The sequence below is a fragment of the Coptis chinensis genome, chromosome 5, assembly GCF_015680905.1.
Source record: "Coptis chinensis isolate HL-2020 chromosome 5, ASM1568090v1, whole genome shotgun sequence".
In the NCBI taxonomy this organism is placed as follows: Eukaryota; Viridiplantae; Streptophyta; class Magnoliopsida; order Ranunculales; family Ranunculaceae; genus Coptis; species Coptis chinensis.
The window spans coordinates 74,085,589-74,107,997 of record NC_141460.1 but is presented as its reverse complement, the minus strand read 5'-3'; the positions used below and the strand labels follow the sequence as shown (position 1 = coordinate 74,107,997).

Sequence of the window (22,409 nt, the reverse complement as noted above, 5' to 3'; positions counted from 1 at the left end):
TACACATTTATGATTTATATTACAAAATGTTTACAAATACTAGCATCTGTGCACGTGCCTTGCACGTGGTAAGGACCCATCATCTATTGCCCAAAAAGTTCATACCACATTAGCACAGGAAGACCGGCCAGATTATACAAAACAAAAAGTGAAAATAATCTTGGTGTCTGAAACTTTTTTATAAAATTATGTTAGCATACTTCTAGTTGACATTAGCCTTGCATGCCAAAACAATATGGAACTAATAAGAACACCAATGTAACAAAGACATGTTTGTTTGCCAAGTGACGAAGGTGAAAAAATAATGTAGTGCTCATTATAAATTTGAGATGAAAACTCTACTTAACATGACAAACATGGAATTGAAGAACAATGCTTCGTCTAGATTTGAATAAAGAAGATTCTTTTATTAGTTTCGTCATAATCATGAACATGAGGAGAAAAATAACAACTCGAAGCCCATCCAAATAACAACTACTTGTGTTTCTCTTTACGACTGCACATTTTTAAAACAGGTCAAATATACTCATTACAAATATAGGTCCTATTGTTCATATAGTCTAAAAATAATTCCAGCAAACTGAATGAGAATGGCCAGGAAAAATATTTGCAATATGATACTTCCATTACAACAATGACATTCAAATTTGTCAAAGTGAGCAATGCCGGTGCTAAAAGACTTGATGTTAATGATCCCGACGTCGTTATATTCCCAAGTTTACTTTGAAATCCCAAAGCTTTTTCATGGTTATCTGAATTTAATCCCAAATAAAAAACTTTTAGCTCCTCAAAAGAGAACCCTATCAACAGAATGAACACCCGTATCTCATTGAAGTTGACACTATAAACATGAAGGGAAAAAAACAAAGGTTATACATATTGTGATGAATATACTTAAATTGCCATATGCCATACTGCATCTCCCATATCCGGACTTCAATAGTAATTACTAATAGGTTTAGTATAGAGGACACTGTTGGGGCATATGATATTCTGATTGTCGAACCTTTGAAACACTGTAGTTAAGATGTTCATTTCTTCCACTACCATATGAGACAATATAATCACATATTAGAACAAAAAATATTCCAACACACACAAAAAGACACAAGTTCAGGTCTACTTTGTTCTTACCTGAACACCTTCCATTTCACACCGATCACCCACGTCGAAAAGGTGCATGACAAATAAGAAAATGATGGCTTCAAATACCATCTTGCAGGTGTTTCCAAACATGAAAACTACCAGAAGGAACTGTGAACTTAAAACAACCAGAAGCTGCGTGGTTGCAATTCCAAGTATGAGAAGACAAATAACCAAAATTATGATCCCCATAACAGCGTTCACCATGTGGTGGAGTTGGTTTATAGCTGTTTTTGTATCGTCCAAGGTCAAGGCAAGGGCTTTCCTTTCTCTGAAAACATTAACCTGAAATCAAAAGGTGCAACAAATTAAATTGTATTCATATTTTGTATTTACACAAATTTAAGTTTGAAAACACATATTACAATTGCAACAAAGAATGAAGTCAAGACATTCTTCTTCTTTACAATTCCCAGCCCCCAGGGTGATAAATTGATGACATCTATCAAAGGAGGATAACAAATCTAGAACTTGGGCAATTGGCATGATGACTTTTAATTTAAATTGTATAATTGAAACGAAGAACAGGGTCAAAGATCTTTACCACCCAGTTCTTAAGAGATGCTTTCTTGACCCGCTTGGTCTCCACTGCTCCTTCAAACAAACTCATTGTCTTTGAAGCTTCATCCTCTCTTATGAAACGCATCAGATCCTCTAGATAGATATACCTGTCACCAAGGGACAGAACATGCGAACTTAAGAGAATGGCAATTGATAGGAAGCATATAATAATCCTATTTGCTTCCTCTATAATGTCACATATGGTATACTGCTCTTGCTAAAAGCCTTCTCAATCAAAGGCCAGGATAATGCCAACAAAACTGCTCCACCTAACGTGAAGAAGAACCCAAACAAGTACTTCTCTATGGCCATCTAACACCTCAATGTTAAAAGTTCAAGCTGTGCATACACTAACTGCACACAATCACTGCCAAATATATTGACCTAAGATCCTCTAATTACAAAGTAAATACAAAATAGACAATTTGCTTTGATGTTTACATGACCTGCACTATTTGGAAGTACCTTATAAGAACTGTTAAAATACGAACCCCCTAAGGCCCGATTTGACATATTGACAGGCAGAACTTCAAACTTATATAATTTGCTTTGCTCTAGCTTATGGTGTTGGAAAACAATGTGTAAGTGTGGCGCTATTGCTTCTCTTACCCATTGGTCTCTTCAAAGGTGTTCCGTTAGAAAAAAATATATGTAAGATTCACCCGAAGCAATGGTAGTGCAGAAAATGTGGTAGCTTCTATCGGCAATGTCCACACTTTATGTTACAATTCTAATTTAAATTTTAATTGGTGTTCTTTGGAATACTACCATCAAGATGTTTTCTTTGATAAGTAAAAGTAATTTAATATCCTCATACTGATATGCATGCTCATTTATACTAAGATCTCTAAGTAGATTACATTGTCTAATTGATCTCCCGAGGAACTGAGCCCACCAACATAAGATCACTGAAATCCAACTTCAACAATTGCTACAATCTCTAAATCTCTTTAGGAATCTCCAAGGGCACAAAAGGCAAATACGAATGACAACTACAAAATTTAACAGCTCTAACATCTTTGGATGTATACTGCCATATTGATGCCTTGACGGAGACATTAAAAAGGAGCAATCACCAGACAAAACACAAAGGCACAAAGGCCTTAACTATGCGTGCCATCCTTTAGGAACTATAGACAATGAATGCACAATACTAAGGAACAAATCATTCTCATATCATCACAACACTAATAAAACTTACTAACCATACCATGCATAAAGCTTAACATTGAACAATGACTGTTACTCATAAGCTTAACAATTGTTATAAAGGTTCACATAAAGATTTATCTATTTCGGTTTCATCAAAACACCATTGTCAGCTTAGGACCAAGGGGTAACACTAAAGCTTGTAACCAAGGTGTTTAACTTTCCACTACATGCTACTATATATACGTCGATCAATTCAGAGTACCACAACGATAAAGAAGTTGTAGATCAGTTTCCTTTTTTTCCAAAAGTGAACCATACCCATAAAAAACTTTATTTTTCCAGCGTAAAGGTGGTACAATCACCATCATTATATCACTGCCTCAAACCTATACTATAAAACTCTAGGGCTATGAATTGTTACATGAAGTGGTAGAGATAACAAATTAAATCAATTAGAACAAAGTAATCCCAAAGAGTGATAAACCTGAATCTGAGGCACATGAAAGATGATTAACAGTAAACACTACATCTATCCTTTCTTAATAAAAAATATGGAAATCTTTAATTAGCTTAGGCTGTAGACTTCATGTTTCTAATAGTTTTAAAATCTTCATTTTACCTAAAGAACTAGATGACCCATATATAGAGACGTATCAGAATACCAGTGATATAGATTGTAAACACGATCAATGAACATGATATAGATTGTATTCTTGCGTGTCTCTTCTTCTTCAGAACTCAGTAGTGGTTCACAAACTATATCTTCTTTTAAATTATCACGGAAATTTATACACTCAAACCATTCTAGGTAAATTTTGTGAAATAAATGCATGTTTATATTTACTAATTTACACCAAATAGTTTAGAAAAATTCCTGAAATTTATAGTCGGAGAGAGGAAAAATGTTCTTTTCTTCAAAGAAAAAGTTCCTGACCTCCAACACCTATCCTTAACTATTGTATTCTTAAATGTATGAGCACTTAAGATCATGTTAAAGTAATTCAATGCAAATCTTTTTTCTTAAACAGAAAAGGATATCAAAGTTTAATGTAAGATTAACACCATTTTTTATTAAGCCTACTAATATAAAATAGAGTTTGAATGACATCAGCATGCATACCTTATAGATCGAGATTGGATGTGCCTGCTTTGAACATGTTTTTGAGAGAGAGAAGATAGTAACGAAGATGGCTGGGAAACTAACCATAGAGATGGCTTGGAACAATTGCCTTCACCAATTAAAACTTGATGAGCCAAACACTCAAGCTGAAAGGCAATACAGTGATAATTTATTTCATATATTGATAACAACATAATATTACGTAGGTACAATGTGTTATCAATCGAGGTGAGCGCCATGCCACACGCATGCGTTCTCTCTGAGAAGCAAGTTGTTCATTTTTTTGGTTTTGGACTCGTCGATAATAATTCATTCGGATATGCTCCCTTCGGTGGGCTATCTATACTGAAGTCAAATTTCTTTGACTCTCTCTTTCTCTAATTCTCTAAGCCTGTTGTTATTGTTGACGCACATTATTATCACTAACAGAAAGCAAATTTGGATGGCCTCCGATCCTACCCATTTCCAAACGCTAGCAAATGGAAAATGACTTGGTTATATGTGAAGTGCGCAGTCTATAAGGCAATAATACAATGAAAAAAGAATGGAAAATGTACTTTAGGAAAAAAAGAAATAGAAGAAGAAATTGCAAAAACTACATAAAATAACTCAGAGCATAACTTACCTCAATTATTGAATTAAAGGCAACTCTGATCGAAAATAGTGACAAACAAAGCGATAGGCAAGGTCGGGTAAAGAGGTCAAAACTGAAAGAAGGCAACCTGCAAATATCAAATAAAGACAGAATACACAAAATCGATTTCTAATAAAAAAGGCAACTAATCTTTGAACTCTATAGAAGATCAAATAGAGTTCAATAAAAATTCAGAAAAGTTACTACAGAGAGTTCCATTTATATATATATATATATATATATATATATATATATATATATATATATATATATATATATATATATATATATATATATATATAACATGCTAAAACAACGTTGTGTGCCTGTGTGCAAAACTACGGACAAATGGCATGCATTAACACATGCATAAAGTCAAAGTCAATTTCTTTGAAAACAAAGAAATTCGTGTAACTATTTTTCTAAGTATTGAATAAAGATGTCAAGCAAAGTGAAAAAACATGGACAAAAAACTAAATAAAAAACATGAGAAAAAAACATACTAACTGGTGTTCAGAAATATATAAAAAAAAACACTATATATCTCCCCCAACTAACAATTAGCATGTGAATCTAACCTCTAGGCTCCAGACACAAATAGCATTTCATTACAATCATCAATGCTTCTATAAACCGGTAAAAAAGGTATTACTGTTTCAAAGCAATGATTCTTTCCAGTAGGGTTATAACTGTAATGGTACTCGAGAATTCATTGAAGTTCACTTACTGCAACCGAAAGTAATAGTTCTCTTTTCAAGAATATTAAAACAAAATATTACAGTTAGCTAACTTTTCTTCTTTTCTTGGGTAGTTCTAAGGGTAAAGAAATAATGGGACTAATATGCCTAATATATATCGATTACCTGTAGTTCCATTCTTTTTTTACTTGAATTGTATGCCGAGATTTTGATATAAATTGCATCTTCAAAATATCAAAGGAGTACATTTGAAATCCCAACCATATAATGACGTAACTAATATATGTCTAAGTATATGTGTCCACACGGGTTTCCTCAACGAATAGTAGACAATACCTAGCTTTAAAGTTCATATGAACCAAATCGATCTCTATGAACCAAATCGATCTCCATAGTCTAGGAATTTATCTCAACCCACCAGCAAGAAAATCTGAGTAATGCACTATCACCGAGAGCTACAAAACGAAAGACACATTTTTAGAATAAAGTTTATATTTAACACCATATAAAAGACTATGTATTATCAAAACAACCATATATAGTGCACCATATATATACTAAAACTTAGTTCGATAAAAAGAAAAACATGAGCACCCCGCCTATTATTTATAAAGGAACTATAGGCGTCCGCTTATAAAGATGCCATAGGAGTCCGCCTGTCAAATGCCAATAAACATAAATGTCCACCTATATTGCATCACTGCCCTACCAAGAGATGATTGATATGAGAATAAAACTTTGAGGTTTTACTGTTGATAAATTAACTAATTGGAGGAGTGTTATCCGCCAACTCAATGAGTTGCATACATTTCACCTGAGTAAAAACAACATTTTTCATCATGAGATTCCAATAAATTACATAGTATTTCGAATTCCAAGACAAAAAAGTGTCCTTTACTTCCAAGTATGTAACTCACAAAGTGGGTTGCCAAGTTTTCTAGGACGCTTGTCGGTAAAAAGTTTAAGCAAGATTAAGATTTTGCACTTGTACTACAGTATCACACGAACAGAATTTACAATAAAACAAATAACAAACAATGGAATGCAGAGCAATATCCTTACGCCACAAAATAGGTTGGTGACTCAAGAAACATATATCACTCAACTCCGTAAGATCTAACGCGCAACTTAGTATGTTAAAATATTAAATTATCTAACTTCCTTTACCTTTTTGCATACAAATAATATAAGGAAATTGTAAATTGTAAAAGCGCATATAACCAATAGATACTTACCGTTCACACCTTTGAAATTAATTGGAATGATAAAACAATATGGTTCATTCTATCTTAGAAAGGATTAGCAATCCAAGACGCCTGAAACACCAAAAAAAAAATGGTTTATCAAGTATATATGCTACAAAAAACTTTGGATCCTAAACTGAAATAAGTATAGTAGCTTATGTTCAAGTAAGTACCCTGTTGGTACATGAATCCATGTAAAAGAATGTTGAAATGCAAACTAATCCCCTCGTAAAAAATAGAGAAATGCAAGCTAATCTTGAAATGCAAGCCAATTCACTCATACTAATTAACAACTCTTAGTATGACAGGACTTATTGATTAACCAAAAAAAACTCTTATTGTGTTAGTAGGTCACATGCATGTTAGTATGGGAATGGAGAAAAAATGACCTTGCATGACTATTGTGGATCCAATCATTTGCAAAAAAGAACTCAGCAACCGGTGTAAAGCGACACCATTTATTTGGTTATGCTAGTATGCATACCACAAGTTGTTCACTTGTCCATGGTAGATCTCCTACTCATAAGACAATGAAAATTTTTAGTCAAGGTATTGCATGTTTGTCAACACCCTTATGCATACCTTGTGACACATTGATAAGTCAACAATTGTGTATCCAAGGTTGATCATAATTCACAAGCCGTAACCATTGATCCACTTTATCCCACCATTTACTAATTTTGACTTTTATATGTTCACGATAGTTTAAACCTATAAACTGATTTACTAAATAGTATAAAAAAAAGATATGTTTCTAGGCACCTCAAGATTGCCGATCTTGTTCTCAACTGATTCATTTGATAGTACCGCATGCTCATCAATCAGAAGATTCTCAAGTAGCACTTGGGGTTTTTTGTCGCTTTTCCCCTCCTGCTCTCCTTCGCCACCCTAAAAGTTAATATCTTTGAGTTCATAGTGCAAAGACTTCCGAGTAGATATTTAATTAATTTGTCAATAAAATGTAGCTTCTTTTTCTTTAAGATAAATTACAAAAGGATCCGTGATAACCTGGGTATCTAAATGTGTGAAACTTTGTGCAGCAAATGGAAGCTGATGAGAGAAGTCAGACGAATTGATGTCTTTGATATCCTCAGATATTAGATCTGGATGCTCAACGGACTGCCTTTCACCTTTGTGATTTTCTGCTTCAACAACTGCCAGTGCGTTCCCTTGTAGGTTCTCCTCAATGCCAACCGAGGATATAATCTGCACATCGGTTTCACCCTCCATATTTTTCAACATTTTGTCCCCAAAGATTGAAGGCCAAACCGTGGTTTCTTTAGATCTAATGCATCCACTTTGTAACGCTTCGGTGCATCACCAAATTTTGATTCAAACATAAATTGGCTGAATCTGAAGAATCACAACCAACTTCAACGAGAATCGACCAAGGTATTCGGCCCACACATCCCCGACGGATCTTTGGGTTGAACTTGCAATCAATCCTTGTTGTCACAAGCTTTACTTAATACAAGGAACAATACCAACCATCAATTTCCTACTAGATCGTTCAGAAATATCTGAACCCGCCGCGAATCAGATTTCTTCTATGTTCATGCTCGAGAGAGTGCTGCATTTGAAGAGTGCTAATATTTTGACTCGCACGTAAGTGAAACAGATTCATCCAATCAAAAGCAACTGTAATCTCAACTATATGAACGACAAAAACATTAATATACCAAATTACAAAGACCTAGTAAACCAAAAGCCTCACCTCTTTAGAAAATTTGTTTTTGGATGTGGATTAAGGCGCGGTGATGTAAACACTGGAAAGCCTTGTGCAACATGTGCCGCCTTGACAGGTTTAATGGGAGATAGGTTGCAAAGGTAGTTAAAAAATGGGAATTCCTACAATCAATAGAGCAAATGTAAATTACAAAATGCAAGTTCCATATGTTGAACATATATGAAACACCTAATTCCAAAGCTACAAAAGAATGTCCAATTTGCTCTTACTGTCAATCATGAATGAAATGACACCTGAATGGCTAAATGTAATAAATAGTATCCTCCACATAAAACCCCATATTTCGTTTAATGTATCATTTTAGGCCCAAATGTCTTTCCCACTCAGCAGACCCCAGGCCAGGGTCCTACATGTTTACAGTACATTTCATGTTACCTACGCCATTATCAAAAGAATGCAATTTCAATCAAAGCAAGTGTGTCAATACAATCCAGAACCATTATGCATTAAGAACTTGACACGGAGCAACTGAGGCGGAACAACAAAGAGGTCCAATGTCTACCGCCTCAGCCTCAACTCCACATGGAGCTTTAGTCTAATGTCATTACGGTGTCTCCAACACAACTCAACATTCAAAGAGGCACTGACAAGAGTTAATCCCTCGCGAAAATCCTCACTTTTAAGGAATCAATGTTCATTAGCAAATAGAAAATCCTCACTTTTAAGGAATCAATGTTCATGTTACTCAATCAAAATAACATCCCATAACAACCACCAACAAAATTCCATTCGCAAATAGAAAAAAAATCAGTTACTCAACTACTCCAAGTCCAGTTCAAGTCCAACCACATAAAAAACCCTAACACCCAAACCCTAATTAACCAACCACAATTCAACCCTAACCTTAAAAACCCCTCATTACCAAAACCTAACATGACTCCCAACCATACCACATCACCAACATTACAACCAAACGTAAAAAAAAAAAAAAAAATGAATCAAACATCAATCCGATGTAAATTCCCAAATGTAGAACACTAATCCAACCAAAAATTTATCAAATTGAACTAAAAAACACAAATACAGACAACCAATCAGAAATCAACACCCCCTCTCCTTCAGTTTTTATTTCATCAATTTTCTTAATTTGGATCGTTTTGGGGTCATAACACGTGGCTTTCTGGAAAAAAATGTAATGCAGCCTGGAAGCACCATATCGAACAAAAGGAGACGGAGACGTAAACTTATCATGTTTGATTTAAGGAAACTAAAAGTCACAATGGATGTGAGAATAATTGGTGTTTCCATATACAAAACAAACAACTTACCTTGTTATTCTAAGAAACCACGCAGATAAACGCGAGACTATCACATCCACTTTCTCCGATCCATGAAAAAGTAATCGGTTGTGCTATCAATCCCAATGCCCCGGCGGAAGATTATGTACTTTAAATACACCAAAAATCCATATTAGTTTAATGTTTTGAACAGTTAGTAAATAGAAAGACTTTTCTTCATTCCAGTACATATAATGCTTACCCAAATTAAAAGAATATCTCAATCATCTGATGTTGATACTGACGTGATTGATAGCAATTTCAGATATTAAGCTTGTGTCCTGTCTAATGGTGCCATTCAAAAACCAGGAGAAGAAAGGATTTTTTATATTTTCACATATCTAAGAATTGGTGGGTTTAGGAGATGGAGAGAGAATGATGAGAGACGATGGACCGTTTCTTTTTAGAGGGAGAGAAACCCTTGGTCAATCGGTATTAATGGAAATTAAAGGGTAATTAAGTTACTAATTAAATAGCCAATTAATTATATTTATTGTGCGTACAATTCAAAATAGAAGCGTGGATTTGAAATTTTAATCAACCACCACATGGAATGACCAATTACTCCCATTCAAAAGTGTTAAACAATATTTTAATTTAAGGACAAAATCAGTATATTAAATTTGCAAAGGGCGAAAAAGACGAAGCAGCCCTTCTAAATATTATATGAGTGTTTTTTATTTAAGTATTCATCCAGGGGTATTATGCGTAAGAAAAATAACCGGATGAATTTAAGGATCCATGATAGTTATAGGTATTACTACTAGTAGAGATCTACAAACTCAAAGCCCCACCACTTTGAAATTGAAATAACTAGGATTTTATTAGGGTCAGGCTAGAGGGCTGAATTAGGGTTAAATCTATATTTCAGAACCTTAGTCCTGTCCTGCCTCTGAAATTGGAATAACAACCAATCTAGTAATAATTCCTGATAACTTCAACAATTAAAAATGCATATCCACAATCTAATAAACTTAAATATAATAAAAAAGACTCATATTTGTATTTCAAAATTACAATTAAAATGCACAAGATACATTTTGCAAAGAGTTTTCACTAACATCAATATGTTATTTCTTGTACTCAAACCTCACCAAAATTACATTTAACATTGAAGATCACAAAGACAGAGTCTGAAATGAGTTTTTACTGACATCAACTTATTTTTCATTAGGCTAGTGCTTAGTGCTCATATTCTTCTTGGCTGCTAGGTTAGATGGGGAGTTGTGAGTTGTGAGATAGAAACAATTATGTTTACAAGTTTTTTATGATATAAAACAAATTATTAGAAGTACTCATATAGTAAATAGTAAATTACAAATGACGGTGTTATTTTAATTGGAAATATTTAATAAAGAGTTTGACAATTATAATATGTACATTTATAGTGAAACTATAACTATAGATTGATTAGGGTTGGGTTAATGAGGATTGAATTAGAGTCGGACCTATGTTTCATAATCTTAGCTATGGCTAATTTAAAAGGCATTAGGGCCAGGCCAGTCTTGCCCTAAACTCTGTGAATGCTTTATAGGGCTTAGGGTTGGGCCGGGTTAGGGTCGTTAGGGCCAAATTCCCACTTTTAATGCATAGTTTCTTTTCAGTACAATTGTACAAAAAAATAAAGGTAATTTCCTAAGTAGTAACCCATAATGCCAATTTGTTCTCAAGTAGTAACCCACTTCCAATTTTGATTTTCAATGCGGCTTTTGACATTTTTGTCCTTCAAATAAAAACTAAACAATATTATCTCTTCTCCTACAATCTCTCTCCTCTTACACTTTTCTCTCTCTTTGTCCTAATGATGTTGATGTATTTGAGTTTTGTTTTTAACAAAACAGTACTCTCTCTCTCTCTCCTCTTACACTTTTCTCTCTCCTCTTACACTCAATCATTGATTTTTTAGTTTGTTTATTTATTAAATAATTTAAATGACTAAAAATATAATAGATATAAATAATTAATAAATAATAAAACAATAAATTTAACACAATCCATCTTCATTCAAATAACAAATTTCATATTCTTTGCAAAATAATAAAAGATACCTCATAATAAAATTAACAAAAGATATATTCCATTAAAATGATAAAATTCATATTCTTTTTAAATTTATTACATCAATCCAACAAAATCGAAATTCTAAATCATGAAGTAGTTTCATCAGTAGATGGGATAATTATTAGTCAATGTATAACAGTAAAGTTGCTGATATACAATGCATATGAGTTTGTCAGTCGCTCACTTATAAGATGAAAATAGACAAAATGAATTTGGAAAAAAAATTGTTAGGCAGAATAATTGAGCGGAAAAAAGCTGCTAGCTTATAAAACAATTAACAAAAGAGTAAAGTTGTCGATATACAAAATGTGAGTTTGTTTGTCGTCTCTCACTTGTAAGGTGACAAAAGACATAATGAATTGGGCGGGAAAATGGTTGGGCGGGAAAATAGTTAGGCGGGAAAACAACAAGATATCTCATTTTCTTCTTACATTTCTTATTACTCAGCTCATTTCCACATAATTTATTTTATTTTATTTTTCAACTTTTTTTCTTAATCCTTCAATTCTCTTGTTATTCACTTTTCCCCATTTACCATTTTCATTATCCCTACATTTATCTTCTTCATTTGAATAACTATTCTCTCGCAACCAATTATATTATGCATTTTAAAGTTTTTGTTCATATATAATTCACATGGAATAAACAAATATCAACTTCATATTTTAGTTTGGTTGTTTGTATCTTCATCATTAATCTACAAAAATCCATTTTTGTTAGAGATATTAAAAAAATCAATTCAACAAGATGTAAAACTCGTCATTTAGTTTAGCTACACTTAAAAGTTGTACAACAAATGAAAAAGGTTTTACCTTTGTGTGTTTGGATACGCTAAAACCTTATCATAGTTCCAAGACATAAGAAAGGTAAGTTGTCAAGTAACAACTTTGTCAAAAGGTATTTCCAATCTCTTTTTTTTTATTTAGTAGTTTGAAGACGTTCAAAATTGAAGGGTAAATTATCCAATGGAGAAAAAATTCTAATGTGATAAGTTGAATTGACAATGAGTGTTGGATATTTGATTGTGGAGCAGGTGTTTTAGAAGAACATGAAAAAACAAACTTGCATTTTTTTTTCAATACATTTTGTGTAAAAATTTTCTTACCTATAATGTACGAATTTGGTAGTTACTTTCAAACAGTACATCAGCTACATAATGACGAATCTGTTTGTCACTTATAATTAAATATTATTTCTTACATACCAAATATATATATATATATATATATATATATATATATATATATATATATATATATATATATATATATATATATTAAAATGCTTGTTTTTTTAGCATAAATATATCTGAGTTTTAATTTATTGATTTGTGATCGAGTTATAAACTGATAAATATATTTGTTGTATATAGAAAATACTAGTTGAATGTTGAACTCGTATTATTTAAGTACATTTTGGGCTAAGTATATTTTGGACCTTATGTATACATTTGATAGTTATTTTTGAAACATATCTCAACAACTTTTATAATTTTGGGTACTGAAATGGTGATTATTATTTTATTTTATATTATTTTTTCTTTATTAAGTTTATCTAAATGATACTGGTTGAATGTTGAACTCGTATTTTTTTAGTACATTTTAGGCTGGGGCTGGGTATGTATCTTTTGGATTTAGTGCACATATTTAGTAGTTATTTTCAAAACATCTTTCAATAACTTTTATGATTTTGGATACTGAAATGGTGGTGATTATTTTATTTTTTATTTTTTTCAATTAAGTTTCTATAAATTTTAATTTATTGATTTGTGATTGATGATATTGGTTGAAAGCTAAACTCGTGTTTTTTTAATACATTTTGAGCTAAGTATCTCTTGGATATAGTGCACATATTTAGTAGTTACTTTTGAAACATCTGTCAGTAATTTTTATGATTTTGGGTACTCAAATGATGTAGGTTATTTATTTTTATTTTTTTATATTTTTCGAGTAAGTTTATCTAAGTTGTAATTTATTGACCTATGATCGATGATATTGGTTGAAGATAGAACTCGTGTTTTTCTAGTACATTTTGTGCTAAGTATCTCTTGGATCTAATGCACATATTTAGGCAATTACTTTCAAAGCATCTGTCAGTAACTTTTAATATTTTAGGTACTGAAATAATGATATCGATGATTATTTTGTTATTATTCTTTTTATTAAGTTTCTTTAAGTTGTAACTTATTTACCTGTAATCAATGATATTGGTTGAATGTTGAGCTCGTGGTTTTTAAGTACAATTTGGGTCAAGTATCTCTTGGATCTATTGTATGTATATGATAGTTACTTTTAAAACATATGTCAGTAACTTTTATGGTTTTTGGAACTGAACTCAGTTAATTTTATTATTCTTATTTTTATTTTTATTTTATTTTATTTTTAAGTTTCTCTACATTGTAATTTGTTAAATTGTGAGCGAGCTACATACTAAGGAATATGTTAACAACATCAAGCAATTGCAAAATGACTACCGGGTGATGGCGTTAAAGTTGAAGACAAAACTGACCAAATCAGCCGAGGATGTGCTCATCTCGTCGAGATATACGAGTAAACATTTCACAGTGGTAAGGGCAAATGAGCATGTTTACTCTGTGCAATTAGTGGATCGTACTGACACCGTAGACCTTTTGGAGAAGACTTGCACTTACGGTTTCTTTCAGCAGGTTGGTCTTCCTTGTAGCCATGCTATGAAGGCAATCGATGACGGTAAGCTATGTGCATATGACTTTTGTATGCATTGGTATACAAAAGAAACGATGATGGATACATATAAAGAGAAGTGGACGCCATTAAGAGGAAAAGAACAGTGGGTTTGGGTTTATGATGACATCATTGTCCGTCCACCTTACAAGTGAGAGACTGACAAACTCACATGCACTGTATATCAACAACTTTACTACTGTTAATTGTTTTCTCACTAACAGTTTTTCCGCTCAATTATTCCCGTCTAATAGTTTTCCCGCCAAATTCATCTGTCTATTTTCATCTTATAAGTGAAGGACTGACAAACTCATGTGCATTGTATATCAGCAACTTTACTGTTGTACATTGAATAATAATTATCCCATCTACTGATGAAACTACTTCATGATTTAGAATTTCGGTTTTGTTTGATTGATGTAATAAATTTGAAAATAATATGAATTTTATCATTTTAATGGAATATATCTTTTGTTAATTTTATTATGAGGTATCCTTTATTATTTTGCAAGGAATATGAATTTTGTTATATAAATGAAGATGGATTGTGTTAAATTTATTGTTTTATTATTTATTATTTATTTTTATCTATTATATTTCATTTTAATTATTTAATAAATAAAAAAAACAAACTAAAAAATCAATGATTGAGTGTAAGAGGAGAGAGAAAAGTGTAAGAGGAGAAAGAATACTGTTTTGTTAAAAACAAAACTCAAATACGTCAACATCAAGGGGACAAATAGAGATAAAAGTGTAAGAGGTGAGAGATTGTAAGAGGAGAGAGAATACTGTTTAGTTTTTATTTGAAGAGCAAAAATGTGCGATGAAAAGTCAAAATTAGAAGTGAGTTACTACTTGGGAATATATTGACATTATGAGTTACTATTTGGGAAATTACCCAAAAAATAAAATAAGTGCATAATGCACTACATATTTTAAGAGGAACGAAAACAAATATTAGTAATTTTGTGCTTCCTCTTTATCTGGCAATACAACTATTTGACCTTAATTATGAATCAGGTTATTTAGTTTAATAAAGAATGGTAAAATTACCAAAACTTTCTCAATGCTAAAACTAACAAATGGTAAAAGAAGAAGAAGAAGAAGAATAGCAATAGCAATAGCAATGTTGCTATTATTATGCAAGTGAGTGGGCCCTAAGTCTAAGGATTTCAGAAATGGGGGGTTTAACTCAAAATAGCCCATGGAATAGAGTTACCGCATTTTGGTAAGAAAAGCAAGAGACGTCGACAGTTCCCTAGACAGATTCTTGGAGTGTATACTCTGGAGACCTTCACACGATATTAAGAGCCACTAAACCATGAACACCTCTAATCGTACACATGTATGAAAATAATTGTGACTTGATCCAAATTCGCCTATTCAACCTTAACCACACGATCCACGTGATTGCAAAGACATCACGCATGCACGAGAAAAAAAATCTGATTCCCGGAAATCCACGTAAGTCGCAAATCTCTTCTTCTCATTCACTTTTATTCAGTTGATAGATACTGTAAAAAAAAAATCTAGTTTTAACCATCCCATTATTCTTGTGTTTCAGTTGAAATGTGACATTTGAAAAATGGTGTCAACAAATATGCACATTGCAGAGAGTATACTTGGAGTTTCGAACACTTCACCCTACGGGAAATGTGAAGGATACTTTATATTTAGTATTGAGACTTCACTTGGGAACGGATTGCGGGCTTTCTTGTATGTTCTTGGACTAGCGTATTGTTTCGTTGGGTTATCGGCTATAACTGCTCGCTTTTTTCGGTCTATGGAAAATGTAGTTAAGCAAACGAGGGAGGTGGTCGAGATAGATTGTAGTACTAATACTGAAATTATTAGACGTGAGAAGGTTTGGAATTATGCTATTGCTGATATTACGTTGCTGGCATTTGGAACTAGTTTTCCACAAATTTCTTTGGCGACAATTGATGCTATTCGGAATATTGGTGAATTATACGCTGGAGGTACTTTACAGTTTTATACATATTTACTGGTGAATAGATTGTTTATCTTACTGAAAATTCATTGTACTCATCTATACTGAATTACTGATAGTAGAATTCACCATATGCAAACGCAGATTGGTGATAACCTATGCTTATGGCTTGTGTTTTATGGTTTAAAACTCCTCGAAAATGTCAACCATATCTGACTGAAAGGCAAACCATTTTCCCATTTGTTTGAAGATTTGGGGTGAATTGTCCCATATTTTGCGATATAATGCCATCATATATAGCATTCCCCGGAACCAATGCATACAATGATATCAATGTTTTAAACCTTGGTGAAGGCGTGTGAACTGGGAGTGTTAAAAGAACAAACCCTGATTGTACGATGTTTGTATATGGTGTGCCGATAGGCACAGGGTGGTGGAATGGAGTAGAGACGTAGAGTGGAGTGGTAGGGCCAATTTTTTGGAATGGAAGGGAGTGCTGAATCTAAATGACATGGTATAGTTATTGTGTTGAGGTGTGGAGCTAACTTCCATGGGACTGTTGCCGATAACCACAGGGCAAAAACAATAATTGGACAACCATGGCTTTGAAGCAAGTAAAATGAATATCAACTTTTGAACTTTTTTGTTCATCTTCTGTTGCAACCCGTTGTTTTGTTTTTTCTCCTGAGTACCTTTTGAAGCTTCTCATATCTCGCGCTTTATTAATCTGACACAGATGGAACACTGTATGCTTATGAGTTTAGCTCTCCTGCTCAATAAATGTTGGTTATCTTGTTTATGTACCTAAGTGCATCTTTTGTTGTGATCTGTAGGCTTAGGTCCTGGGACACTTGTTGGTTCTGCAGCATTCGACTTGTTTCCTATACATGCTGTGTGCGTAGTAGTTCCAAAAGCAGGAGAATTGAAAAAGATATCAGATATAGGCGTCTGGCTGGTAGAGCTCTTTTGGTCATTTTGGGCTTACATATGGCTTTACATTATCTTAGAGGTAATTCTACTTCACTCGTCCAGCCATAGAATATTGTATTTCCTATTATCTTTGTTTTATTTTTGCTTCCAATACACAATGCTGTCTTCACCCTATGTACAGGAGGAGTGGATCCTTGCAGTGGAACTCCTTTCATCACCTTTTTTATTTCTTTCTTTATTTTTTGTTGTTGTGGTTTCATACATATTGGGATTTGGTTTTGACATCTTTGGAATTGTTGGTTAATCAATCTGAGAAATTGCCAAGTTACTTGATCTTTCCCCTCTCTTTGAAAAATGGCTCATTTTGTTAATGTTCTATTATTTCTTGTAACTTTTAACATGTATAGATAGATAGGTAATATGGTCACTAACCCATAACCCATTATCTTCTTAATTGATTTTCTATTCAATAAAGAATCTATTTTAGAAAATTATGTTAGTTGCAAAAAGAAGTATAGTATATAATCTCCTATTACGCTGGATCTACATTTTTAAATTAGTTAGAAAGTCTTGTGTACTGCGGTAAAATATGATAAGGTAGTGAAACACTAGCAGGTAGAAAATACACTTGTTTATTTTTTTCCCTGTTGAGTCTAGCATTTCCTATGTTCTGTGGGAAGCACATTTATTACGATCGGTAGGCTTCTGTTTCATCAGCTTCCTAAAGCGCCTACTCTATCACTAATAGCAAAAACAACTGAGAAAGGTTTACATTGTAATAGATTTTTGGTGGAAAGAATTTCTGAGGTTATAGGCACTCTGATAGGTTGAAATTCCCCTGAATTATGCTGGAATCCTGTGAAACACCAAAATATTCTTTGCTGTTCCTGCATCGTGACTTCTTTGCTGAAAGCGTTTTGTCCACTTTGTAGGTGTGGAGTCCTAATGTTGTTACCTTGTGGGAAGCCCTACTTACAGTGCTGCAATTTGGATTACTACTGATACATACCTATGCTCAAGACAAGCGTTGGCCTTATGTATCTCTTCCACTGTATGCACCATGTCTCAGCTGTTGTTGAACTATATAGTTGTCTTAGCTATGTAGAAATGATGGACTAGTGCATTCAATGCAATGCTATAAATGCAATGCTCGTTCTTTTCTACATCTCAGGACTAGAACTGAACGACCAGAAGACTGGGTCCCTGTAGAGGCTGGTCTAGATAAGCATGACAACCATGGTTACAACGATATCCTTCAAGTCAGCGAAGAGGATGGCAGGAACATTGTTGATATTTTCTCCATCCATTCAGAAAAAGAGACAGGTAATTTAAGTTTTTGTTTTTCCTTTCTCCTTGGTAGAAGATATTTGCTAGAATTAGGGGTATTCAATTTCTTAGCATACTCTACATCTTTTTGCAGTTAATTATATGAAAATTAAAACACTCTATGTCCCAAAGTGAAATGAATTGATTTTTTATATAAATTTAAAGAAGTAAGCATTCATCTATACATGCTTTCTCTTAAATGGTCATATAGTGTCTTGAGCAGCTTATATAGTGTCTTGCACAGCTTATATAGTGTCGTCCGTTAAACAAGTTAATAAGCGTAAATTAACAAGCCGTTCAAGACACTATATAAGCTGCCCACGAACATGCCACTGAGAAGTGAGTTTGGGCAGAATGTGTTTATGGGCATAGGTGCATGGCTCCACCTTGTGGGACCTTGATATCTTATACTTGCTAAGCAGAATAGAAAGGTGAGCTTGGTGCAACACTTTTGCACGTCAGTCCTTTAGATGAGACAATATTACTGAAGCCAACCGGGGGGTAATGAGAGCTTAATTTTTGTTGCGTGAAATTTTGTCAACTGAGTTTTGTATTTACTTTATATTTTTCTACCTGGCTTCCGGAATTCGTTCTTGCTTTTCCCCTCCTAAAAGTTAGTTGTTGCAGGTCCATTGTATCAACATGTGTCAGATGCCGACGTGGCTGAATCATCGAACGAAAATACTAATGAGAAGTCTATTCTTCCAGATTCTCATTTCTTTACAGTTTGGAAGCACCAGTTTCTAGATGCATTCATGGTACCTCCCTTAAATTGACCATAAAAATCTAAGTTTGTTTAATCTTTCCTTTTAGACGTTCAGAAACATCATATATTCGTAAATGTTTTGAGAGTCATCATTTCGTGTATTTGTGCTACCATGGTTCATCCCAAACCTATTGGCTATTGAAACAGCAATGAGAGGTCTACTACTCATTGCTCATCCTGGTTCATTATGAATTTGGGCAAATAAACTACTTCGCCAGACTCACAAGTACTAGATCGGGTTGAAACACTACAGCCCTTCCTCCTCTCTTCTGGTACCCTTTACTGCGCCTATCAAAGAGTGGCTTGGAAGTCCATTGGAAGCTGAAACTTAAGTCAATGCATGGATATCATAGTTTCCTAGGAGGACTCGAAATAGTGAGCTAGGTCTTTGAACACACCAGGATGCACATGTACTGTGACACATAACCTACGGATCATGTAACAGTATTTTAATCAGTGAATAATTCACTTCACTTTGTTCTCCCTCTATGTTACATTCATTGATTCAAATACACCAAGCCAATGAATATTTAAAGTGTGTAGGTGTAGCCAGGATAACATATGAAATGCTTTGAATCACTTTAGCCCCTGTACTATTGACTTCCTTCCCAACCCGACAATGACTTCTCTTTTGTTTGGGATTGTATTGAACGTGTAATGTATTTGCTTTTTGTTTGTTAATACCTTTAAGACGGTGAAAGTTTTGTTAGCTCACCAAGGAAAGCTTTCTTGAAGAGGATGGACTGATCATACTTCACCACATCCCGTGGAAATGGATATGGTGACCATAATTTTTACGTTGATCCTTGACAACTAATTTCAATTCCATGTATTTATACATTTACCTCTTTTGCAAAAAGGGTATTTAGTTCGACCTCCTGAAGAAATCTTTGGTAGAATTTTTAGAAGTTTCATGTTAATTTTTTTTTTAACAATAATCAATTTGTTTCATGCTTCTAGTATGTTTATTACCTGATAAATATTTTCTCTTGGCAGTTGGAGAATACAGAATCGAAAAAATTGAACAGTGTTTACTTACGGCTGGCGAGACTGTTCTGGAGATTAATTCTTTTGCCATGGAAAGTTCTGTTTGCTTTTGTGCCTCCTTATCACATTGCTCATGGATGGATTGCTTTCATCTGCTCTCTGATTTTCATTAGTGGAATAGCTTACATTGTTACGATGCTCACAGATCTGATAAGCTGTGTCACAGGTTTACTCACTTTTCATGATATAATTGATGCCTGGAATGTAGATGTAGTTTGGCATAAGATCTTGCTTACTCTGACGTGCAAGAGTTCTAACATTTGTTTTGCAGGAATCAATGGTTATGTCATAGCATTTACTGCTTTGGCGAGTGGAACCTCGTGGCCAGATTTAGTTGCAAGCAAGATTGCTGCTGAACGTCAAACTACAGCTGATTCTGCTATTGCAAACATCACTTGCAGGTGCTATTCCTTTGACTTTTATCTAAAAGGATCTTTTGACACCATATACTATCCAAGTTGTACCTTGCAGTTATAATAGTTCGACGCATATCAAGGAAAATGAATAAATAAGTAAATGAAAATTGCATAGCTTGTTATAGTTTCAGAAGTAAGCAATGAAAGGATTGACGATGATAAATTTTCCCTGTCCTTCCTGCAGCAATTCAGTAAATATTTACATAGGAATCGGCATCCCATGGCTGATCAATACAGCATACAACTTCTTCGCATATGGGGAACCCTTGCACATCCAGAACGCGAAGGGCCTTAGTTTCTCCCTGCTCATTTTCTTCTCGACTTCTATCGGTTGCATTACAGTTCTGGTGCTTAGACGTTTGACACTAGGTGCTGAGCTGGGAGGTCCAAGGCTGTGGGCTTGGGTAACAAGCATATACTTCATGGTCCTGTGGCTTGTTTTTGTTGTTTTGTCGTCTCTTAAAGTTTCTGACATTATTTAATTGTAATTGTACTCATGATTCCAAACGAAACTTTGGAATTCCGTCTGAAATTTCAGTTTTTCAAAAAATCGGAATTCCAAATATAGAGTTGAAATATTTAAAATTCTGAAATTATCTGAAATTCCAAATATAATAGGGATTGAAATTTAATAAATTTCAGTTTTTAGATTTGTCGGAATTCCGAACTATGATTGTACTTCACCCTTTTTCCATTCTTTTGCATTCTCAGTTCAAGATACATTTATACACCTGTAATGCCTCTCTAAAAGGCAATTGTAATATGCCGCTGGGAATATTACGTGTTATACTCCAAATTTTAATACAATGCCGATTACCATAAAGAAAACTTAATGCATAGTTACTTCGTTGGAGACCTACAGCCCAAAGTGCTGTTTGGACTTAAATAACGGTGATTTGAGCAAGCTTACCTGGCTCAGATACACTGCACTATTGTTTCATGATTCTATTCATTTTTGGGTGCATGCCATACATGAGCTAAGGATAGCTTTGTCATACTAACCGAAACTGATAGGGGTAGAATGATGAAACTTGCTCTAGTAATTTAGATTCGTGGAAAAAACTCTTCAAACACAGGTGAGTGGATAGGATATCGACTCAGTACTGGCTCACCCTCCTTCAAAGTGCCGGTCGACTGTCATTAGTGAAAGGGGAATTGTTTGTTCGGAAGTACAAGTATATAATAATTCCTGCAGTTTACACTTTGAAGTGTTCAGTTCTGATCAAATTATTAAGACTGCAGGTAGCCTTGCACCCACGATCTGAAGTTGCACTTTATATCTGGTTGGGTCAGTCACGAGGATTTATCCAATGTATGGCGTGCGACTTTTCAACTACTTTAGAGTTTAGAGATATGGGAGCTCAATGAAGACTTAAAACTGTGAAGTTAGATAGATGGTGTCTGAAGTACACAGTCAACATTGTGAGAGGTGTTTCCTGGATCCTCTTTGGGTCTCTTTTGCTTCGAAGCATTTCGCCCTTTGAATTCAACCATCTTGTTTCTACAACGCCGTAACAAGAACATGCTCTTTGATGTGAAGAACAAAACGCTGGACACCATTTCTGATTATGTACATGTTTAGTTTTATCGAGTTTTCCTCGATGTATGACCCTGTTGGCCTCCCCGTGTGGTTT

At 34.0% G+C, this 22,409-nt stretch overlaps 2 protein-coding genes and 1 long non-coding RNA gene across 3 annotated transcripts; 1 reads left to right on the top strand and 2 right to left on the bottom strand.

The window, feature by feature from the left end:
- Positions 1 to 490: 490 nt before the first annotated feature.
- On the bottom strand, positions 491 to 7,004 carry LOC147498841 (mechanosensitive ion channel protein 6-like). The gene is made up of 7 exons (XM_086563354.1): positions 6,544 to 7,004; positions 5,645 to 5,763; positions 4,602 to 4,698; positions 3,977 to 4,122; positions 1,688 to 1,811; positions 1,135 to 1,428; positions 491 to 496 (listed from the first exon to the last, which is right to left on the bottom strand). The coding sequence occupies exons 2-7, from the start codon at positions 5,659 to 5,661 to the stop codon at positions 491 to 493; spliced, it is 684 nt and encodes a 227-aa protein (XP_086419480.1). The 5' UTR covers positions 5,662 to 5,763; positions 6,544 to 7,004.
- Positions 7,005 to 8,319: 1,315 nt separating this feature from the next.
- On the bottom strand, positions 8,320 to 9,979 carry LOC147498840 (uncharacterized). The gene is made up of 3 exons (XR_015195461.1): positions 9,779 to 9,979; positions 9,568 to 9,685; positions 8,320 to 8,400 (listed from the first exon to the last, which is right to left on the bottom strand). It is a non-coding gene; the product is annotated as an uncharacterized LOC147498840 (long non-coding RNA).
- Positions 9,980 to 15,599: 5,620 nt separating this feature from the next.
- Positions 15,600 to 21,445, top strand: MHX (magnesium/proton exchanger). Its single transcript, XM_086560719.1, has 9 exons — positions 15,600 to 15,803; positions 15,904 to 16,318; positions 17,124 to 17,299; positions 18,153 to 18,271; positions 18,392 to 18,543; positions 19,174 to 19,304; positions 20,309 to 20,525; positions 20,631 to 20,760; positions 20,960 to 21,445. Exons 2-9 carry the CDS (start codon positions 15,925 to 15,927, stop codon positions 21,255 to 21,257), a joined length of 1,617 nt encoding a protein of 538 aa, XP_086416845.1. The 5' UTR covers positions 15,600 to 15,803; positions 15,904 to 15,924; the 3' UTR covers positions 21,258 to 21,445.
- Positions 21,446 to 22,409: the final 964 nt, after the last annotated feature.

Excerpts from the sequence above, each read along its gene's own strand:
- MHX (XM_086560719.1), top strand. The coding sequence starts at position 15,925 with ATGGTGTCAACAAATATGCACATTGCAGAGAGTATACTTGGAGTTTCG. Across the intron at positions 18,544-19,173 it reads CCATTCAGAAAAAGAGACAG|GTCCATTGTATCAACATGTG; the intron begins GTAATTTAAGTT and ends TAGTTGTTGCAG. Across the intron at positions 19,305-20,308 it reads AGTTTCTAGATGCATTCATG|TTGGAGAATACAGAATCGAA; the intron begins GTACCTCCCTTA and ends TTCTCTTGGCAG.
- LOC147498841 (XM_086563354.1), bottom strand. Across the intron at positions 4,123-4,601 it reads CCTTTAATTCAATAATTGAG|CTTGAGTGTTTGGCTCATCA; the intron begins GTAAGTTATGCT and ends ATTGCCTTTCAG. Across the intron at positions 1,429-1,687 it reads CATCTCTTAAGAACTGGGTG|GTTAATGTTTTCAGAGAAAG; the intron begins GTAAAGATCTTT and ends TTTTGATTTCAG.